This window comes from Suncus etruscus, chromosome 15, assembly GCF_024139225.1.
Source record: "Suncus etruscus isolate mSunEtr1 chromosome 15, mSunEtr1.pri.cur, whole genome shotgun sequence".
NCBI lineage: Eukaryota > Metazoa > Chordata > Mammalia > Eulipotyphla > Soricidae > Suncus > Suncus etruscus.
Genome location: NC_064862.1, coordinates 53,928,932 through 53,947,497, shown reverse-complemented (window position 1 = coordinate 53,947,497; position 18,566 = coordinate 53,928,932). Strand labels below are relative to the sequence as shown.

At 50.3% G+C, this 18,566-nt stretch overlaps 2 protein-coding genes across 2 annotated transcripts in view; one reads left to right on the top strand and one right to left on the bottom strand.

Moving 5' to 3' along the window:
• EIF4EBP2 (eukaryotic translation initiation factor 4E binding protein 2) overlaps window positions 1-3,393 on the top strand; it is a 445,368-nt gene extending 441,975 nt beyond the window's left edge. The window contains exons 3-4 of the mRNA XM_049789246.1: window positions 889-1,065; window positions 2,204-3,393. Coding sequence (XP_049645203.1) covers window positions 889-1,065; window positions 2,204-2,235 — 209 coding nt within the window. The 3' untranslated portion in view covers window positions 2,236-3,393. The remainder of the gene's footprint in view (window positions 1-888; window positions 1,066-2,203) is intronic.
• An 8,350-nt stretch (window positions 3,394-11,743) lies between these two features.
• On the bottom strand, window positions 11,744-16,980 carry NODAL (nodal growth differentiation factor). The gene is made up of 3 exons (XM_049789194.1): window positions 16,785-16,980; window positions 13,025-13,740; window positions 11,744-11,896 (listed from the first exon to the last, which is right to left on the bottom strand). Exons 1-3 carry the CDS (start codon window positions 16,978-16,980, stop codon window positions 11,744-11,746), a joined length of 1,065 nt encoding a protein of 354 aa, XP_049645151.1.
• Between the last annotated feature and the right edge of the window lie 1,586 nt (window positions 16,981-18,566).

Below are 18,566 nucleotides of genomic sequence, written 5' to 3'. Positions count from 1 at the left end.
CTGCTGGGGATTGAACCTAGGTCAGCCGTGTGCAAGGTAAACACCCTCCCCAGTCTCCTTGATTTCTTTTTTGTATTAATAACCTTGACTTCCTGCTATGAGAGATGATGAACATAGGAGTCTGCTTTCTGGCTTCTCTTCCTTTATTAGCCTTCAGGATAACTGTGATACAGGGTGTTTTTAGTTCTTTTAGAGCTTAACCTTAAAAATGCATATAAAAGAGCCTTCAGAGAACATTCTTTGCACCTGATAGTCATCTCAGCAGTAGAAATATTATCTTTATTACTGTAGATCCAAATTGGAAGAAAATATTGAAATTGGATCTAATTTCCTAGCCATTTAGTGTTGCTATAATTTGTTTAGATTGTCTTTTTGCATTCATTCTCTCCACCCCCACCCTCTTTCCTGTGGAACACAGGGGTTTCCACATCTCCTGCAGGAAATGCGATAATTTTGGGGTCATACCTGTTGGTGCTAAGGGGAACCCTCTGGTACCTATATCCAGTCCTGGCCTGCATGCAGTCTTGCTCAGTCTGTAGGGGGCGCTCTGGACTTTCCACTAAATGCTTAGCCCACTTGCTTTTTCACTTTGCAAGGCAGTTCCTTAGTTCTTCCAGGATGCCCTTGTCCAGGATGTAACATCACTTTTTGTGTGAGGAAGTTGCTCTGGTCCTCTTCATTGTGTCACTTTGTGATGTAAGCCAAGCCCACAACCCTTCTATGCTTCCTGCAGCACTACGGAGGTCCCACTGCATCTCTCTCATTTAGACAAGACCACTGAGCCACATCCCTGGCCCTCTAGTGGGAATGCAGAATAAATTCCTATGTAGCCCCATATGATGAACGCTCCTAAAGTTGTTTCCTGCTCTTTTCCACTCTGTTTCCCAGGCACCCGCATCATTTATGATCGGAAGTTCCTGTTGGACCGACGCAATTCCCCGATGGCCCAGACTCCGCCCTGCCACCTGCCCAATATCCCTGGAGTCACCAGCCCTGGCACCTTAATAGAAGATTCCAAAGTCGAAGTGAACAACTTGAACAATCATGACAGGAAGCATGCAGTTGGTGAGAGACAGTTGCGTTCAGGAGGTTGAGGGGGGAGAGTTTTAGATAGCAGTAGTCTGAAAAATGCTGACATTTCTAGTATAAGTGATGTTTCTATGCCTGTTTGCTTCCCATATTTCACAACTCTCTCTCTCTCATGAAGTTCTAGAAGTTCTCCAGGTTCTAACTTGTAAGCCAAGCAAATCTGTTATGGTAGGTGTGGAGGGAAATAGAAAATCACCGAAGGAGTAAATCCCAAAAATGACTCCTTTGGTTTTGAACTGTATTGGACAAGGGAACAGATAGAAAGTACATATGAACTCTGAGAGAAGACAGTTTAGTAGCTCCTGTTCCAAATTTCTTGGGAAATACACCTTTCTTTTATTTTTTTCTTGTTTTTTCTTGGGGGGGGGTTGGTGTTACACCCGATGGCTCTCAGAGGTTACTTCTGGCTCTGTGCTCAGAAATTGCTCCTGGCAGGCATAGGGAACCATATGAAATGCCAGGATTCGAACCACCATCCATCCTGTATTGGCTGCATACAAGGCAAATGCCCTGCCACTGTGCTGTCTTTGTCAGGCCCCTTTTCTTCTTTCTTCTTTTTTTTTTAAACTTCATCTATTTAAAAACAAAAACAAAAACCTTCATCTATTGATTGATTGGTTGGTTTTTGAGCCACACCCTGCAGCACTCCGATGTCCCATAAGGTCCCCCGTGCCTGCCAGGAGTTATTTCTGAGCAGACAGCCAGGAGTAACCCCTGAGCAATGCCGGGTGTGGCCCAAAAAACAAAAACAAAAACAAAAAAAGCTAGAATGTGGGGCCGGAAAGATAGCATGGAGGTAGTACATTTGTCTTGCATGCTAAAGGTTGGTGCTTCAAATCCTGGCATCCCATATGGCCCCCCGGGCCTGCTAGGAGTGATTTCTGAGCGTCGAACCAGGAGTAACCCCTGAACGTTGCTGGGTATGACCCAAAAACCAAAAACCAAAAAAAAAAAAAGCTAAAATGTACATAATGTTATCATCATAATTAGATTTGTCAGAGCAGAGCAGAATGAGGCAGTCTGGATTCTCTTGAGACCCACATACAGAGGCAACTAGAGCTGTTTGACCTGTGACCCAGTATTGAACTGATCCTTAACTCTTGCTTCCAACTAGGGGATGATGCACAGTTCGAGATGGACATCTGACTAGCCCATCTGGCTTGTCTGGAAGGCAGCACCAGGACCTGCCTGAGCCTGACCTGGCCGCTCAGCTCAGCAGCGAGAGAAGCAGGCAGTGCCAGCGTTGCCCTCTCCACAGTCCTTCCCCTCCTCCAGTGCCAAACAACGCGAGGATGTGCCTCATCTAGCCCTTCCTTTTCCCTTTCCCCTGTGTCCCTCCTCAGCTAGACAGCTTGGATGGGTGGACAGCCCTTGGCCAGCCTGTTCCCCTAGAACAAGCAGCCCTCGGAGAAAAACAGTTCAGTTCTTCTATCCCGCCTCGTTCATGAGAATTGTTGCCGTGATTGCCCTTTTTCTTTTTGACACCCTGATTTTACCCCTAGCCGACCTCCTAACTACTGCCTGGCCCTGCTGAAAAGTTAGGCCTGAAGGATCCTGCCAATATTGAACCTGGGAAGAGGCCTTGATCCATTGGCATCCCCAGTAGGCTTTTTAATTTTCTTATTTTCAATCCAATCAGCATTGGATATTGGTTGTCCCAGCTGGCAGTGATTATGTGTTTAAAACTGACTTTCAGAATTTTCTCAAAAAGAACTGAACTTTTTCTCTCCCCCCCCCCCCCACGTGGACTTTGCTTTGTTTGGCTGCTGAGATAGATAAGCATGGACTTTTTTTTTTTTTTTTTAAAGTATTCCTTCCATTTTTCTGGCCTTTTTCATCTTCTGAATCATCCTTCCTTCCTTCCCTTCCTTCCCAGGCCTTCCTTGTTTATTCTGCCAGGCCATTATTTTTTCATGCATACAAACATACATACATAGGAGATACCTCAAGTCTTGGTATCAGCTAATATTCTTCGTTCCTTCTATTTGAGGAGGGGCCTTTTATTTTTCAGATGACTACAGACCTATTTTTCGATAATGCTCTTCCGTCCAACTTTGAACGGCAACTTTTTACTCCCTCCTCCTTTCTCCCATGTTGGAAAGACAAGCCTTGTCCCCCCAGGCAAGGCTGCTGTCCACTGCGTGTTGTGCCACCCCACACCCCACACCCCACACCCCGTGTGCCTCTCCAGCCTGTCACGAACACTGTCTTCCTCCTAGTTTTGGTGTGCATGTTGGGTGGTTTATAAAACTGGACCATTCTGCCTTGCTATGGGTCACTGATGAAAGCCTCCTGGTTCTTTTATTTTTCCTTCTCCTTTTTTGCCTTTTCCATCACCTCCTGTGATGGTCTGACACTGTATTACTCCCAAGTGTGCCCCACCCCCAGACTAAGGGGGAGTCCAGCCCCCACTAAGCGTCTTGACTAGTTGCATTCCCTGCCTGGGCTGCTCCCTGGTGTGACAAGTGGGCCAAGTAAAAAAGTGGTGTTTGTTTTGAGCTGTGGAAAGACTCCAGGGAGAAAGGTTGTTCTAGTGCATGAGTAGTTTGGAGAGTGAAACCTGTTGTAGGTTTTGGTGTCTCTCAGGAATAAACTAGCTCCTCCAGGGGGCCATCTCCTCTCTCTCTCTCTCTCTCTCTCTCTCTCTCTCTCTCTCTCTCTCTCTCTCTCTCTCTCTCTCTCTCTCTCTCTCTCTCTCTCTCTCTCTCTCTCTCTCTCTCTCTCTCTCTTTCTCTCTTTCTCTCTCTCTCACATTTTTTTATATTCTGTCCTAGGCTCTGGTGGCCCTGTGTGCTCTTTGTCTCTTGTCACTGCTGGGGAATGGGTTTGTAGGCATGCTGTCTTCTGCCACAGCAAGACATTTGTTGTCCTTTTTGCCATCTTGGCGAGGTTCCCTCAAAAGATGGCACATTTTCTGTATTTCCTGGACTGTGTCCTGCGGTATTGCCTGGCCCTTTACTTTTGCTCGGGAGGCCAGTGTGTTTGGTTTTTTCTCTGAAGGACATTACAGGTTATTTGACAGGTACTTTTAAACAGGGCACCCGTGAATGATTTTTCGGGCAGGCCAGAATCCATGCTTTCTGGATGTCGGAAAGAAAACTCCCAGATAGCACCTGAAATGGATTGCTGGTCCCCCCCCAAGGCCTTCTCTTGGGGAAGGGGCCAGCCTTGACAGTTCCACTTGAGTGAGATCATTCTAGGACTTGTGTTCACCTGTACTTTTCTTTCTCTCTCTCTCTTTTTTTTTTTTTTGCCTGTACTTTTCTTTACACTAGAAAATTCTATTTCTTTGTCTCCTTCTGGGAACAGTCCAGCTTGACACGGACCCCTTTGCTCCCCCAGATTCTGACAAGCTTGGACCTATCTATCGGCCCTGTAGGGTGGTTAGTGGGTCACCACAGCCTCACATTCAGTTTAAGCAGTTTTCAAATTCACTGGAATGCAGGGTTCCAAAGGGTACTGGGCCTCTACAATCACGGTTTTATTTCTCCTCCCTGTATTATTTATTGCTGTGAAGCAGATTCCTCTCAGACATAGACTCTTAAAGAAGCCAGTATTGGGGCCAGAGTGATAGAGCATTTGCCTTGTACACAACTGACCTGACCGAGTACCCCATATGGTCCCCTCAGAGCCTGGCAGGCATTATTTTTGAGCAGTACTGAGTATACCCAAAACAGACTACTACTGTAGAGTGCAGGTTAGAACCAGCTCAGCCTGATAAGAACCATGGAGGCAATAAGAATCATCTAGGTCTGTAATACTGATGACTACAAGGTCATCGGGACCTGATTCGAGCATCCACTCCCAAGCTCTCCATGGCTCTTGCTAAGATGCCTCAGTTTTTCCCCAGCTGCATTTCAATATAGGACTGATTGTCACCATTGCAGTTAGCCTTCCCCTGAGTGAGAGATGCTGTGATGAGGGAGCTATAACAGAATTGACAAGGACACCCTAAGCCAGTACCCCTGAGCAGGAGAGGATATGAGGCCAGGCATGGGCTTGCATGATGTCTCTGGCTACTGGAAATAGCTCCAAGACATCTGTTGCCAATTTGAGGATGTGTGTGTGTTTGTAAATAGGACATTGTCCCTCTTCCTAAAGCATTCTGCAATTTGCAATTTCCAGAAACGTGTCTACACTCCTCCAGACCACCCATAGCTCAGGAACATGTCTCTTAAGACTCAAGTCACTACTAACTTAAACTAACTCAAGTCACTACTAACTTAACTTTGAATCCTTGAAGCTGCACCCCAGATAGAGTTTATTGCCAAACAAAGAATACAAATGTGACTCCATGGGAAGCCATTAAGCTGACACCCAAGCCAAGATTCAGGGTGAAAACAGGATAGTTTCAGGAAGCCAGGCCCCCCCTTAGTCCCTCTGGCACCTCAACTTGGGTTAAGCCATTTTACAGCAAAATACCAAACACCTGGGAGATTCGAAATAATGTTTTGGGTGGGGGCAGAGAGATAGGTACTTGCCTTGCATGTAGCTAACCCTGGTTTGCTCCGCAACACTATAAGATGATGCCCTAAGCCCCACCACCAGGAGTGATTGATTCCGTGAGCCTAGCTAGGTATGGCCAAAAAAGCACAAAGTGGGTGAGGAAAGGAAAAACTGGTTGTTGCATGATGGCACCTTGAAGCCTGGAGTGTGGCCCACTGCCTGCCTCCTCCCTCCCCCTGGCCTCCTCACAAGAACTTAGCTTTTGAGTGGAATTTCATCATCTTCTCAGTGAGTTGAGTGTCTGCTTTGTTTCTGGCACCCAGGCCTTGAGAGATTTCCAGGATGTCTAAGATGTGCGGTCTTGTCCAGCACCTGCGCTGTCTCTGCCCAGCATTTTCCTGTTCACCTTACACACTCGGGAGTTGGTAGCAGCTCTGAGAAGCAAGCTTTTCTCTCAGATACAAGGGGAATTCCTCTTTAAAGGGTTTTCGGGGGATTTTTATTTCACCTTCTCTTTGGGTTTCGGGCTCTAGTTTCTTAATTCTTAGCTTCCCAATTGAGCCATTTCCACCTTGAAAGCAGCCTGTTGGGGGTGTAGCTTGCGCCCTTGGGAGCTCTTTGATCTGTGGGGACCTGGAGTCTCTGCTCGGAACCAAAGTAGCTGTAGAAGGAGCAGCTTTTGGGCAGCAACTTTCCAGAAACCGGACTCCTCTGTCTTGACCCTTCAGAATGGCAGTTCCACTGTCTTTTTCTGGCTCAGATTTCCACCTTGAGTGGCTCCTGACATCTTTTGTTTTGTTTTGTTTTGGGGCCACACCTGGTAGCACTCAGGGTTACTCCTGGCAGGCTCAGGGGACTCTGTGGGATGCCCTACTTACAGTGCTATCCCTCTGGTCCTTCTATAAAGTGGGGAACTGGTGTTAAAGAGGGAGGCAGGCTCTTGGGGCTGAGCATGTGTCCCCTCGTTCTTTCCCTACCACAGCACACCACAGCTATGTGTGACCCTCAAAGTAAAACACTTTGTCTTTAGAAGGACAGTTTCTTAAAGAGTTCAAAGCACACACACCCCCATCACACTTCCAGTTTTTCTTTTTCCACTCCCAACTCTAAAGGGTTCATTCCAGAGGGGTATTTTCCATCCCATGCTAGGCATTTCCTCTAAGCTGGCTCCGGGGGGAGCACTTGGGCTAGCCAGGACATGCTTTTATTCTTCCCTATTACCCCCTTGCTGCCATCAGGAAGTGGATCTTGCTCTGGGCTGGTCCTAGAAGGAACGTAGATTTAGGATCCGTGTCTTCTGGGTCCCTGTCAGACACTGGCAGCTTCCATGCCTGCAGTCCTGGCACACTGAAGTAGATGGAGGGCCCACTGGGAAATCTATCATTCCTCCCACACTCCCCGCTGAAGCCCCTTCTCTGCGCAGAGATGCTGCAATGCTCGATAATCATGTGGCCATTCGGACCTTTTACCCAGGGAGCTCTGGCCAGTGCTTGAAACCAAAACCCCAAAACGCTTATTCAGATGCAATGGAGTTGGTGAATCTAGCTCAGAATATTCGTTCCTGTTCCAGTGTAACCCCCCATCCCCTCCATGTCAATCTGTTTTAGAAATAGAAAAAAAAAAAAAAAAGCCCTAGCTCTAAGGGTCATTTTTACTTGAAGCTGCGGGGGGATGAACACGCCAGAGAGAGTTAGTCTTCGTGTCAAAATCGCCAAACCACCATAGCCAGTGCCTTTCTTCATCCAAGCATGGAGCTTGCTGCCGTCCCCAAACCACAAAGAAGGTGTTTCTTGAAGACCACAAGCATTCTCCCCTTCCCCCCCAGTCCAGTTCAAGCATCTTTAAAATATGTTGTGTATTTTTTCAAAAGCCTTTCCTTTGTCTTAATGCCACTGGTGGCCAGCTCCATCTGTCCCACTGGAGAAATGGGGGCTCCAGGACCTCCCTGGGTCTCCCCTTCTCATTCTCTATTTTAACACCTCACAAACCAGCAAGTTGGTTTTGTTTTGTTTTGTTGGGTTGTTTGTTTTGCAAGTTAGTGGAAAATCTACAAGTTCTCACCAATGGTTGCTGTTAACAGATCAATAAAGATGTTGAATATTAACTGGGTGTTTGATTTCCCTGGGGGTGAGGGCTTGAGTGAAATCTATTGGTGCTCCACTTGGGGGTATCCTGCAGGGGTCGCTGAGAAAAGGTTGTTCACTTCTGGATCTCAGTGCTTAGTGCTTGAGGGCATGCCAGGGCCCCCGATAGACTAGGGAAACCTGCTCAGCAGGGACCCCTTTTCTTTTTTGGGGCCACATACCACAGCCTCAAGGGCTTCTCAAAGCTCAGTGTTGGGGACCATGTGGTGCCAGGGTAGAGCCTAGGCCCCTTAGAGCCCCATTTGGTGCCACGCCTGCCAGGAGTGACTCCTGAGCAGATCCAGAAGTAGTCCCTGAGCAACACCAGGTGTACTCCCAAAACAAAAATGTCTGGAGGATATGCCCCCCACCCCTTTGCTTGAGCATCTATCACTTCCTACCAGAATGCACCCTGTTCTCATGTTCTTCCTTTTCTCTTTTACCTACTCAAGGGCTGCCAGCTCCCCAAGAACACTGCTGGGTATTTTTCACCCCACATGTTCTAGGAATCAGTCACACTGTGTGCCCTTCCCAGGAGGTAGTACAAGCTGCCTTCTGAGGCCATCTCTCCCTACTTTAAAGAGCAGGTAGCTGTGTTGGGTGATTAGACCTCAGTACTCTTTAGCCAGGCAGAATGACCTTGTCACTGAGCACCGAGTGAGCAAAAAAGGGGGCCGGAGAGATAGCACAGTGAAGCCGTTTGCCTTGCACATCTTACCCAGGTTTGATCTGTCATCACATATGGTCTGCCTGCCAGCAATAATTTCTGAGCAGAGCCAGGAGTAACTCCTAAATGCTTTGGGTGTGGCACTAAAACAAAAAGAGCAAAATGGGGTTGCTTCTAATGTGCCTGCTGTGGCCCGGAAGAGAGGCAGGGCCTTCAGGTGGGAGAATCCAGCCTGCTCTGTGTAAGAGCTGCAAATTTGCCACAAATAGCTTGACCTTAGTCAGCAGGGACCAATGGGCACTGCTCAGGAGTCTAGAAGATAGACCCTTGAAGGCAGCCACCGGGACACAGAGGATCAAGTCGAAAATGTGCCACAGTTGTAATACCAGTTGAGCAGGACTAGGGCTGGAGGAGCTGAATCTTGCTCAGTGGTTGGGCACCTGCCTTGTTGGTGTGACACCAAGAGCTTTAACTAAGATCCCTGCCACATCGGCAAGACCCTGCCTGTTCTGAAATCCCTGGTGATATACCATGTGTACATTAAAGAACCCAGAACCTCGTGGGAACCCTACATGTCCACAACAGAGGGGAGAGCTGGGAAGATGTTTTATTTAAAGCGCTAGGGTGGGCTTTTCATTACAGAGAACTGCAGTTCAGAGGTGGAGCAGATACATTTGCCTTGCTTGCAGCCAACTTGGGTCCAATCCCTGGCATCCCATAGCACCATCAGGAGTATTATTATTTAGTTTTTCAGCCACACCTGGTGATGCTCAGGAGTTACTCCTGGCTATGTGCTCAAAAATCACTCCTGGCTTGGGGGACCATATTGGGACGCCAGGAATCGAGCCATGGTCTGTCCTAGGCTAGTGCACTTCAGCCCTGGGAGTATATTCTTGAGTGCAGAACCAGGAGTCAGCCCTAAGCACTTCCATTTAGCATTTTGTTCACTTTCCAGTGTTTGTTCCCAGAAACCTGCCTTCAAAGCTACGCAAACAAAAAACCTGCAGATGCTATTTAAATAGTGCTTCTGGGGACAAACAGGTGCCTTGCATGACCCTGGTTTGGAGTCTGCATGCCTCCTAGACCTCCAGCAAGGCTAGCAGGAGGCTGAGGGCAGAGCATCCCAACATCAGGCCCATGTTGCAAGACTGGTACTTTGGGAGAGGTTCCCAGATCCCCAAGCTATGCTGGGGATAATAGAACTCTGGGATACCCCTTCAGAAAAAGAACCAAAGCTGACCTGAACCCCCAAGCCCCACCATTGGCTGTCGAATACAGAACAGGATGTGACTGACTGAGCTGTGGTTAGGGAAGAAATCTCATCTTTCAGAAATGAGTAACTGCATCCGCTTTGGGTATGTTTCCTGGGCCATACCCAAGATTTTCAGAGCATTTGTGTGGTGCATGAGGGGGCCATGTAGTGCTGAGTTTCCCATGTGCTCTAGCCCTTTAAGCCGACTGCATGGCTGTGGAGGCTCTGTGTTCCATCCTCAACACTACATGGTTTCCCCAAGCACTACTAGGAGTGATCCCTGAGCAGAGCTGGGAGAAGTCCCGAAATAAATATATAAAAATAGAGGCCAGAGGCTGGAGCAATGGCACAGTGGTAGGGCATTTGCCTTGCATGCAGCCGATCCAGGACGAAAGGTGGTTCGAATCCTGGCGTTCCATATAGTCCCCCAAGCCAGGAGAGATTTCTGAGCTCATAGCCAGGAGTCACCGGGTGTGGCCCAAAAAACAAAAAAGGCCAGAGCGATAGCACAGTAGGTAGGACAATTGCCTGGCATGTGCCAACCCAGGTTTGATACTTGGCATCCCATAGGGTCTCCTGAGCCTGCCAGAAGTAACACTGTCAGGTGTGGCCCAATATATATAAAACAAAATAAAAAGGGGGGGCTGAAGAGATAGCATGGAGGTAAGGCATTTGCCTTGCATGCAGAAGGACCATGGTTCAAAGCTCATGGTCCCTCGAGCTTGCCAGGAGTGATTTCTGAGTGTAGATACAGGAGTAACCCCTGAGCGCTGCCTGGTGTGACCAAAAAAAAAAAGAGAGATATTTGGGGGCTGGAGAGATAGCACAGAGGTAGAATATTTGTTTGCCTTGTAAGTGGCTGACCCAGGACTGAAGGTGGTTCGCATCCCGGCATCCCATATGGTCCCCCATGCCTGCCAGGAGCGATTTCTTTTTTTTTTTTTTTTTTTTTGGGAGGGGGCCCTCGATGAGAAGGACTTGAGCCCACCAGGAGCGATTTCTGAGCACAGAGCCAAGACTAACCCCTGAGTGCCAGTGGGTGTGGTCCAAAAACCAAAAAATAAATAAAAGATTTGGCAAGGCTTGGGTTTACAAATTTACAGCTTTGCAAGTGTTAGAGGAAGATGTGGATAAAGACCCAGCTGACCGAAATGTCTACCCATGGCTGACAACGGTGATGCACAGAATCCAGGCTTGCATTTTCCGAAAGGCTGAATCACCAGGCACATCTGTTGGTGGCTGAAGCTGTTGCCCTAACAAGTGTCCACCCAGAGCACAGCCTGAGAGCTCTTTGACAGCTCGAGCCTCAGTTGGAACTGTGAAAGATTGTGGTTTTCATAGACGCCTGGAAGGCGTCTGCCCAACACAATGTAGATGGCACCACGGCTCAATTTGCACAGTTTTGGACACTTCCCTGCCTCTCCTGGCAAAGTCACTGACTGGCATAAGTGATGATCTTGTTTGTACCTTCCACAAGGGTCACAAGACAAGGCTAGCAGCCCAAAAGATGGGGGGGCTCTTCCCCAGCCTGAGGCCACGAGGACCCAGAGAATGATTTGAAATTGCACACGGTGCTGCTTAGGAGGAGACAACAAAGCCCCCTCTGGACTTTAGTCTGGGAGGTAACTGAGGATATATAAAGTCTAGTCTCACCTCTATAGTAGGGCACAAATTGGGAAAGAGCTATAGCACAGCAAGGAGGGCATGTGCCTTGCATGCAGACGACCTAGCTTTGATCCCCAGCTTCCCAAATGGTCCCCCTAACCTGTGAGGAGTGAATTTTGAGCACAGAACTAGGAGTAATGCCTGGAAGCCATCAGGTTTGGCCCCAATACAAAACAAAACAAACAAAAAAAGGGTACAAATTTCCCCCCAACTTGTGCGGAGAAAAAAAGTGTTTGTGCCTACCTACAGTCACCCACACAGTGGGCTCAGAAGGATAACATCCAGAGGGCCCTCTGACTCCTGTGCCCGCACCTGACCACAGCTGGCATCCAGCCAGACTCTGCATGTCTGCCTTTGAGGGCTGCAGTCCTTCCTCCTGGGGTCCCAGGACAGGGCAGCCTGCCCTTATTTCTTTCCTTCACATGAGATGATTCTTGTGTCTTCCAGGAGCTTCTGGCCCATTCAGGGCTTAGGCTGATCCAGCCATCCTGCAGCAGCAGCTCAGAGACAGCCACATTCCTCCACAATCATGTCCTTATGGTGGTCCAGGAGGACCCGGCCATTGTCCACATAGAGCATGCTCAGAGGCTTTGTCTTCACAGGTGCACAGCAAGTGGATGGGACCCGGTGAGGCTGGTACCGCTTCAGCAGACTCTGAGAGGGAGAGGGGACAGACCAGTGGTTAGAGGGGGACATCATTTAGGAGTCAGGTGTAATTGCCACATTTAAAGATCAGGGTACATGGGACTACGATGATAGCACAGCAGGGAGGGCATTTGCCTTGCATGCAGCTAACCCGGGTTTGATACCCAGCATTGTATATGGTCCCCTCCCCCAAGGCTGCCAGGAGTGATTTCTGAGCTCAGAGCCAGGAGTAACCCCTGAGTGCCACAGGTTGTGGCCCAAAGCCCCATCCCCAATCAGTGGACAAACATAGGAAAATACTGTTTTTGGGTCACACCCAGCAGTGCTCAGGGATTACTCCTAGCTCTAAGCTCAGAAATTGCTCCTGGCAGGCTCAGGGGACCATATGGGATGCCGGAATTCAAACCACAGTCCTTCTGCATGCAAGGCAAATGCGTTACCTCCATGCTATCTCTCCGGCCCCACAATGCCAACTTTAATGTCATGCTTTTTTTTTTTTTTTTTTTTCAAATTTTTGTGTGTATTTGGTTGGTTTTTAGGCCTCTTCCTGTGCTTTGCAGACCAACCATAAGATACTAAGAATTGAACCCAAGACTTTTGTGTGCAAATAATTTTTAAACAGAAGAGTTTTGTTTTGTTTTATGGGGAGCACAACTGTCAGTACTCAGGGCTTACGAATGGCTCTGAGCTCAGAGATCACTCCTGATGGGGCTCCAGGGGCCCATAGGCAATGCCAGGGATAGGTCCTAGATTGGCCTCATCAAAAACAAGTGCTCTCATCCAGCCTTAACATTTGGTCTTAGAAAATCAGGACCAGAAACCTTCTAATCTCCACCTTCCACCCCTCATTGTCTAAAAGACAAGGGAAGAGGTGGGATAAACTCAACAGGCTGGAGTGTGTGCTGTGCATATTCCTACATGCTCTGGTACCATGTGATCCAGCATAAGTGTAGTCCTCACCACATGGTTCTCCCAGCACCAAGGGCTGTCCTCTCATCATGATCCTCCCAGCACCAAGTATAGTCCTCCCAGATCCTCTTGGCACCAAGCCTTTAATACCACCAAGTGGGACCCAAACCCTCATTCCCCAGTAAAAGCAAATTAAAAAGAAATAAAAATTGTGGAGAAGGTGCCCACCTGGATATAGGCATGGTTGGTGGGATGAAACTCTTCTCCCACAGGATTGGGGCACACGCCCTCGCAGCGGTAGGCGTTGTACTGCTTGGGGTAGATGATCCAGGACCCCCACCCAATCAGGTTAAAGTCCACCTGGAACTTGACCCTCCTGCACAGCTGGCTCGAGTCTGGTAGGTGATAGCGTCGATGCCTCCGGCCTCGGTCTCGCCAGATCTGCCCTTCCTGGACGCGCCAGGAGCTCTCGGCTTCCCAGAGCAGAGTGGAGCCACCTAGCAGCCTCTGCTCTGGGGATAGGTTGGAATAGAGCAGAAGCAGAACGTTGGCGGTGGAGGTGGCGTTGGGGACAGCAGGAGAGGGAGGCTGCAGCAGACACTCTCCGGCCAGGCTGGTCACCTGCTCCTCCAGCTCCCTTGGATGCTTCAGCCACTTGGAGAGTGGCCTGGTGACCTCCAAGACCAGGCTTCCTGGAGTGAAGGTCACTTGGGACAGGGGTACAGAGAACAGGTCCATACGGTGGCGCTGTGGGCAGCCAGTTGGGGCCTCTCCTTCGGCCACCTTGGACTGGTGGAAGAGTTCGATGGAGAGCGGGCCATGGTCAGGAAGGGTGATGGGTCGTGCTATCTGCAGCCGGAGCTCAGCCCACTCCAGCTCCTCCTCTTGGCTCAGGAAGGAGAAGTCAAAAGCAAAGGCCCAGCGCTGCCCGGCCATCTCCACATCTGCTTGGGGAAAACAGGAAGGAGGCAGGTGAGGATCAGGAGGATCAACCAAGGATTGAGCCCTTTCCTTAGGCAGTTTTTCTCGTCCTATTCAGCTCTTACACACTGGGATAGATTATTGGGTTCATTTGCAGAAAGGAGAAAAATGTAAGAGCAGAGCAAGGCAAGAACTCACCCACGGTGTTACTCTGCCGCACCCCCCCCCCCCCCGTGATAGAACAGTGGGGAGGGCATCTGCTTTGCATGTGGCAGACATGGGTTTGATCCCTGGCATCCCATATGGTCCTCCAAATTTACCAGGAGTGATTTCTGAGCAGAACCTGGAATTACCATTAAGTGCCTCTAGTATGAAACCCAAAAAACAAGGTGTCACTCTGGGGAGGTGGCAGAGCCATAGATGCACCTGAATTGACTACAATGTCCCAAGTCTAGCCCATTACCCAGCTGGGGCACCCATTTCAAACAATCAGGAAGTGGTAACCATCCAGAATAGTCTGGGAAAAGGCTGGAAAGGGGTTTCATCTCTTCTCACTCCAGCAGCTTAGGCTGAAACCTGGGCTTCTGCTCCCTGTGAGTCTATAGTCAGTCCTGGCCAGGTCAAGGGAAGTGGAGAAGTGGGGAAGTTGCTTAGCAGGAGAGACCTCAAAGCTCCAGGTTCACAGAAGCCAGGCTATCTGACTGTGTCCCCAGAGACTTGGGCCACCCCCACAGAAGCGTGACTGCAAAGGCTTTTTACATGCAGCCCCCCAACCCTAGGTTTTGTCATCTCTGCGGGGTGCCTCACACATCCACATAGACAGACAGACAGACAGACAGACAGACAGACACACACACACACACACACACACACACCAGCCCTTCAGACCACTAAGTTCAAATGAGGAAGAGATGGGGCCCGGAGAGATAGCACAGCGGCGTTTGTCTTGCAAGCAGCCGATCCAGGACCAAAGGTGGTTGGTTCGAATCCCGGTGTCCCATATGGTCCCCGTGCCTGCCATGGAGCTATTTCTGAGCAGACAGCCAGGAGTAACCCTTGAGCGCCACCGGGTGTGACCCAAAACAAAACAAAACAAAACAAAACAAAACAAAAAATCAAATGAGGAAGAGAATGCAGACCAATGCTTCATTTCACTCCTGGACTAAGTGGTCTGAAGTTTGGGGGCAGCACATATGGTGGGTCGTTATTTGTTTTTGTCTTGCGGTTACACCCAGAGGTGCTCAGGAGTTGCTTCTGGCTCTGTGCTCAGGAATCACTCCTGGTGGTGCTTGGATGATACCAGGGTTGGAAGTGTGTAAGGCAAATTCACTACCTGCTGTACTCAGACTGCAAGGGTGGACTTTTCAAGTCTCCGTAAAGTGACTTTCAGGGTGAGGAATGTGACTGGAGCAGGAGAGCCCTGGGTTGGATCCCTGGCACCACCTTGCCCACAAGCACCACTGGGTGAGGCTCCAAGGAAAGGAAACATTTAATCAGCAAAGGAAGCACACAAGTGAGTAAAAGAGGGTTTCCTCCAACCCCTCAAATGCTGCACCAGCAACAGGGACAAGGATAGTAAAAGTGCAAGAGGAACTTGGGAATACAAAATAGAAAGGGGGGGGGGGCTGTCAGAGCAATAGCACAGTGGCCAGGCAGGGAACTTGCCTGGCATGAAGCCAACCAGATTCTTTCCCCTGGCACTCCCAGAGTGGTCCCCAGAGCACAGAACCAGGAGCACACCCTGAGCACCACTGGATGTGGACCCCTCAAACACAAACCTGTTTCTTTTTGGGGCCACACCCAGCGATGCCCAGGGCTTACTATTCACAATGCAGCAGCAGGGGGGGGGGAGGGCATGATGGCAAATATTGTCATGTATATCCTGACACACTCTAAGGAGGTGCAGCCCTCACCACCCGGGGTCTTGGATAAAAGAAACTTGAGAATAATCAGCCAGGGTACAACCTGGAGAAAAATAAGCAGGAGCAAGGAACCAGAACAGGTTATGCAAACTGCCATAGAGTCAGCATCACAAACCTTCCAGAACTTTCTGGGAAAGACAGTGCATTGGCAAAGTTCACAAACTGGCACACCCTGCATTTTCCTTACGGAGCTTTCTGCAACTACAGTTATTTAAATAGCTGCCCACCCCAATGTCCCCAATTCCCCTTCTCTCAGTCTGGTTGGTCCATTGATGACCCGTCCAGGGAAGGTCATCAGCTGTTTAACCCCAGATGGCACAAGCCAAGAGCTGGGAGCCCTGTCTGACGTCCCCTGCATACCCCTTTCCATCCCCCAGATCACAGGGGGCCAGCGGGTGGCCTGTGAGGTCAGACTGTCAGATGTGGATTGAGCGCCGGTCCCCGGGAAGGCTGTCTGGCCCCCGCAGACAGGGGGTGGCTCGTGGAGATGGAGATCGGTACCCCCACTCAGCCTTCCGGATGTAGTTATCGTCATGGGGGAAGGGGAAGGGGTCCCTGGCGACACCTACCAGTCGGGCCCATCCACTGTCCAGATGCCAGACTCTAGTACCCTCTAGTACCACCCGGTTTCCTCCCAGCTCCCAAATAGAGCCTCCAGTCTCCATCCCAAATTCTGGGCCAGTCCACATCTCTGAATTCCTGATCCCCAAAACCACACGCTGGATATACCCACGTCCTAAATTGGCGCCCACTCCCAAAGTCACAATTGAGGATTACCCCTTTCCCCCACAAAATAAGATGGCACCAGATGTGGTGCCAATGATGCCGATGATAACCACTAATACTGACTACCAAGCCTTATGTTGTGCCGAGTTTTTCTTTCTATTGTTTTTTATTTCTATTTTTATTTCATTGTAAGGGAGGTATAATGACACCCGCCACAGACACCCCGACACACACACCCCATACATCCTTGCAAAGATGTGCAAACTTCGGTCCCGAACGTGGCTTAACAAAGCCACCCAGATAAAAGTTGCCATCAGGCCCAGCCCGACTGGAGTCAGCCCTCTCCCCAGAAGTAGTCCCTTCGGGTCTGGGCCGCTGGCTTCCAGAAACACCCCAGGGGGACGTATGGGGCTCCCTACCTTGAGCTTGCAGGCTGCGGACAATGTCGGCGCGGGGCAGCGGAGCTCGGTACAGACTTAGCATATATGCCAGCGGGGACGGCGACGACGGCTGTCCTCGCGTGTCGGGGGACACCGGGGCCAGCGTGGCTGCGCCCGCGTGGAGCAGGGCGCACCAGACGTGCAGGAAGAGGCCGGGGAGGCGGTGGGCGTGCATGCTGGGCTGGAAAAGAACGGGCACCTACGCCCCTTTTATCGGGACTCGCGCCAACGCCCCGCCCCTGCCCTCTCCTGGCGGTGAGGGGGGGGAAATGCTTGACACTCTTATGATCCCCCCAGGGGGTGTCCTCCCAGAGACCCCCAACAGTGGGCAGGCCGGAGTCCAGTCTGCTCAGGAGACCCACCGAGATGGGAGGTGTCTGTCTTTAAGTCCAGGACGGGTCGGATTTGCCTGCCCTTGGAGCCCCGGTACTTTGCATCCTTCTGGACCCGGGTCCGGCCTGCAGACTCCCAGGTCTGGACTGTATTTCCTTAACTGCAGCTTTCCTGGGGCTCCGGCTCCCAATCTCGCCTTTCAAGCTCCCCAAGGGCTGATCTGACTCAACAGTGTGCTCTTAGATGCCCAGTTCCAGGCAGTCAGTCACCCACTGGCCTGGGGCCCTGCCTGGCTCCGACGTTGTCCACGAAGGCTTCTGGGAACTCCCTGGGGAGTTAAAACCTGGAAAATCCACGTTGCTTGCTGAGAATCGCCCCAACAAAGGGATGGCAGATAGGGGTCCCCTAAGATTTGCCTCAGCAATTGGTTGCTCTGCTGGGCAGACAGTTGGCAGGACAGTCAGGCAGGCAAGTGAAGGGTCTGGGACGCTCCCCTGTGGGAGTTTGGGAGGCTCAGGAGCTGGACTGCTATATGCAGCTAACCAATGACTCCAATCTCTAGCTTCCTTTGGCAGCCCAGAGATTTGTTGTTGTTTTGTTTTGTTTTTGTTTTTGGGTCACACCCGGCGACGCTCAGGGGTTACTCCTGGCTCTGTGCTCAGAAATCGCTCCTGGCAGGGTCGGGGGATCATCTGGGATGCCGGGATTCAAACCACCATCCGTCCTGCGTGCAAGGCAAACGCCTTACTGCTATCTCTCCGGCCCCAGCTAAGAGATTATTGGGGCAAAGGTTTGGTCTAATCTGTCCACATCCCTCACTCTCCCCAACCCAGGAATTAACTGGTGCTGGAGACCCCGGTTCAGCTCTGAATTTCCCGGCCATCCACATCTGCACAAGAGAGAACCTGGTCAGGCCGCCCGTTCAGGTGCAAAGTCAGGTTGCTGCGGGAATCACCTTTAAAGAAATGTAAATCCAGGCTCCTCTGGCTCCCACTGTGTTCCTCCCTCCCCACCCCCACCTCAAGGCTCCCAGTGCGCTCCTCCCCAGCCCCAAGGTCCTTCCCCACCTCCTAAGCACAATAGACTGGAAAGTACGGAAAGGCCTATGGGCCATACCACTTGAGTGCTCTCTCAGGAACCCACGCCCCCCTCAGTTCCAAAGGCCCAGGTGAAACCTCTTAGGAAAGGAGGAGGAAAGCACAGTCCCAAACCTGTGTACGCAAGTGGCCCATTCAACAGGAAAGAACAGGAGAGACCAGGGCTGCAGAACTGGCTGTGAACAAGGGAGCTGGGTGATCACAGGGTCTTCCTTACACACCAGGGCGTCCCACAGCCTCATGTACCCAAAACATCTTAGCTAAGTGAATCGACAATGACATTGCCCAAGCCTCTTTATCACCTTCCTTGAGATAATTTTATCCTTTCTTT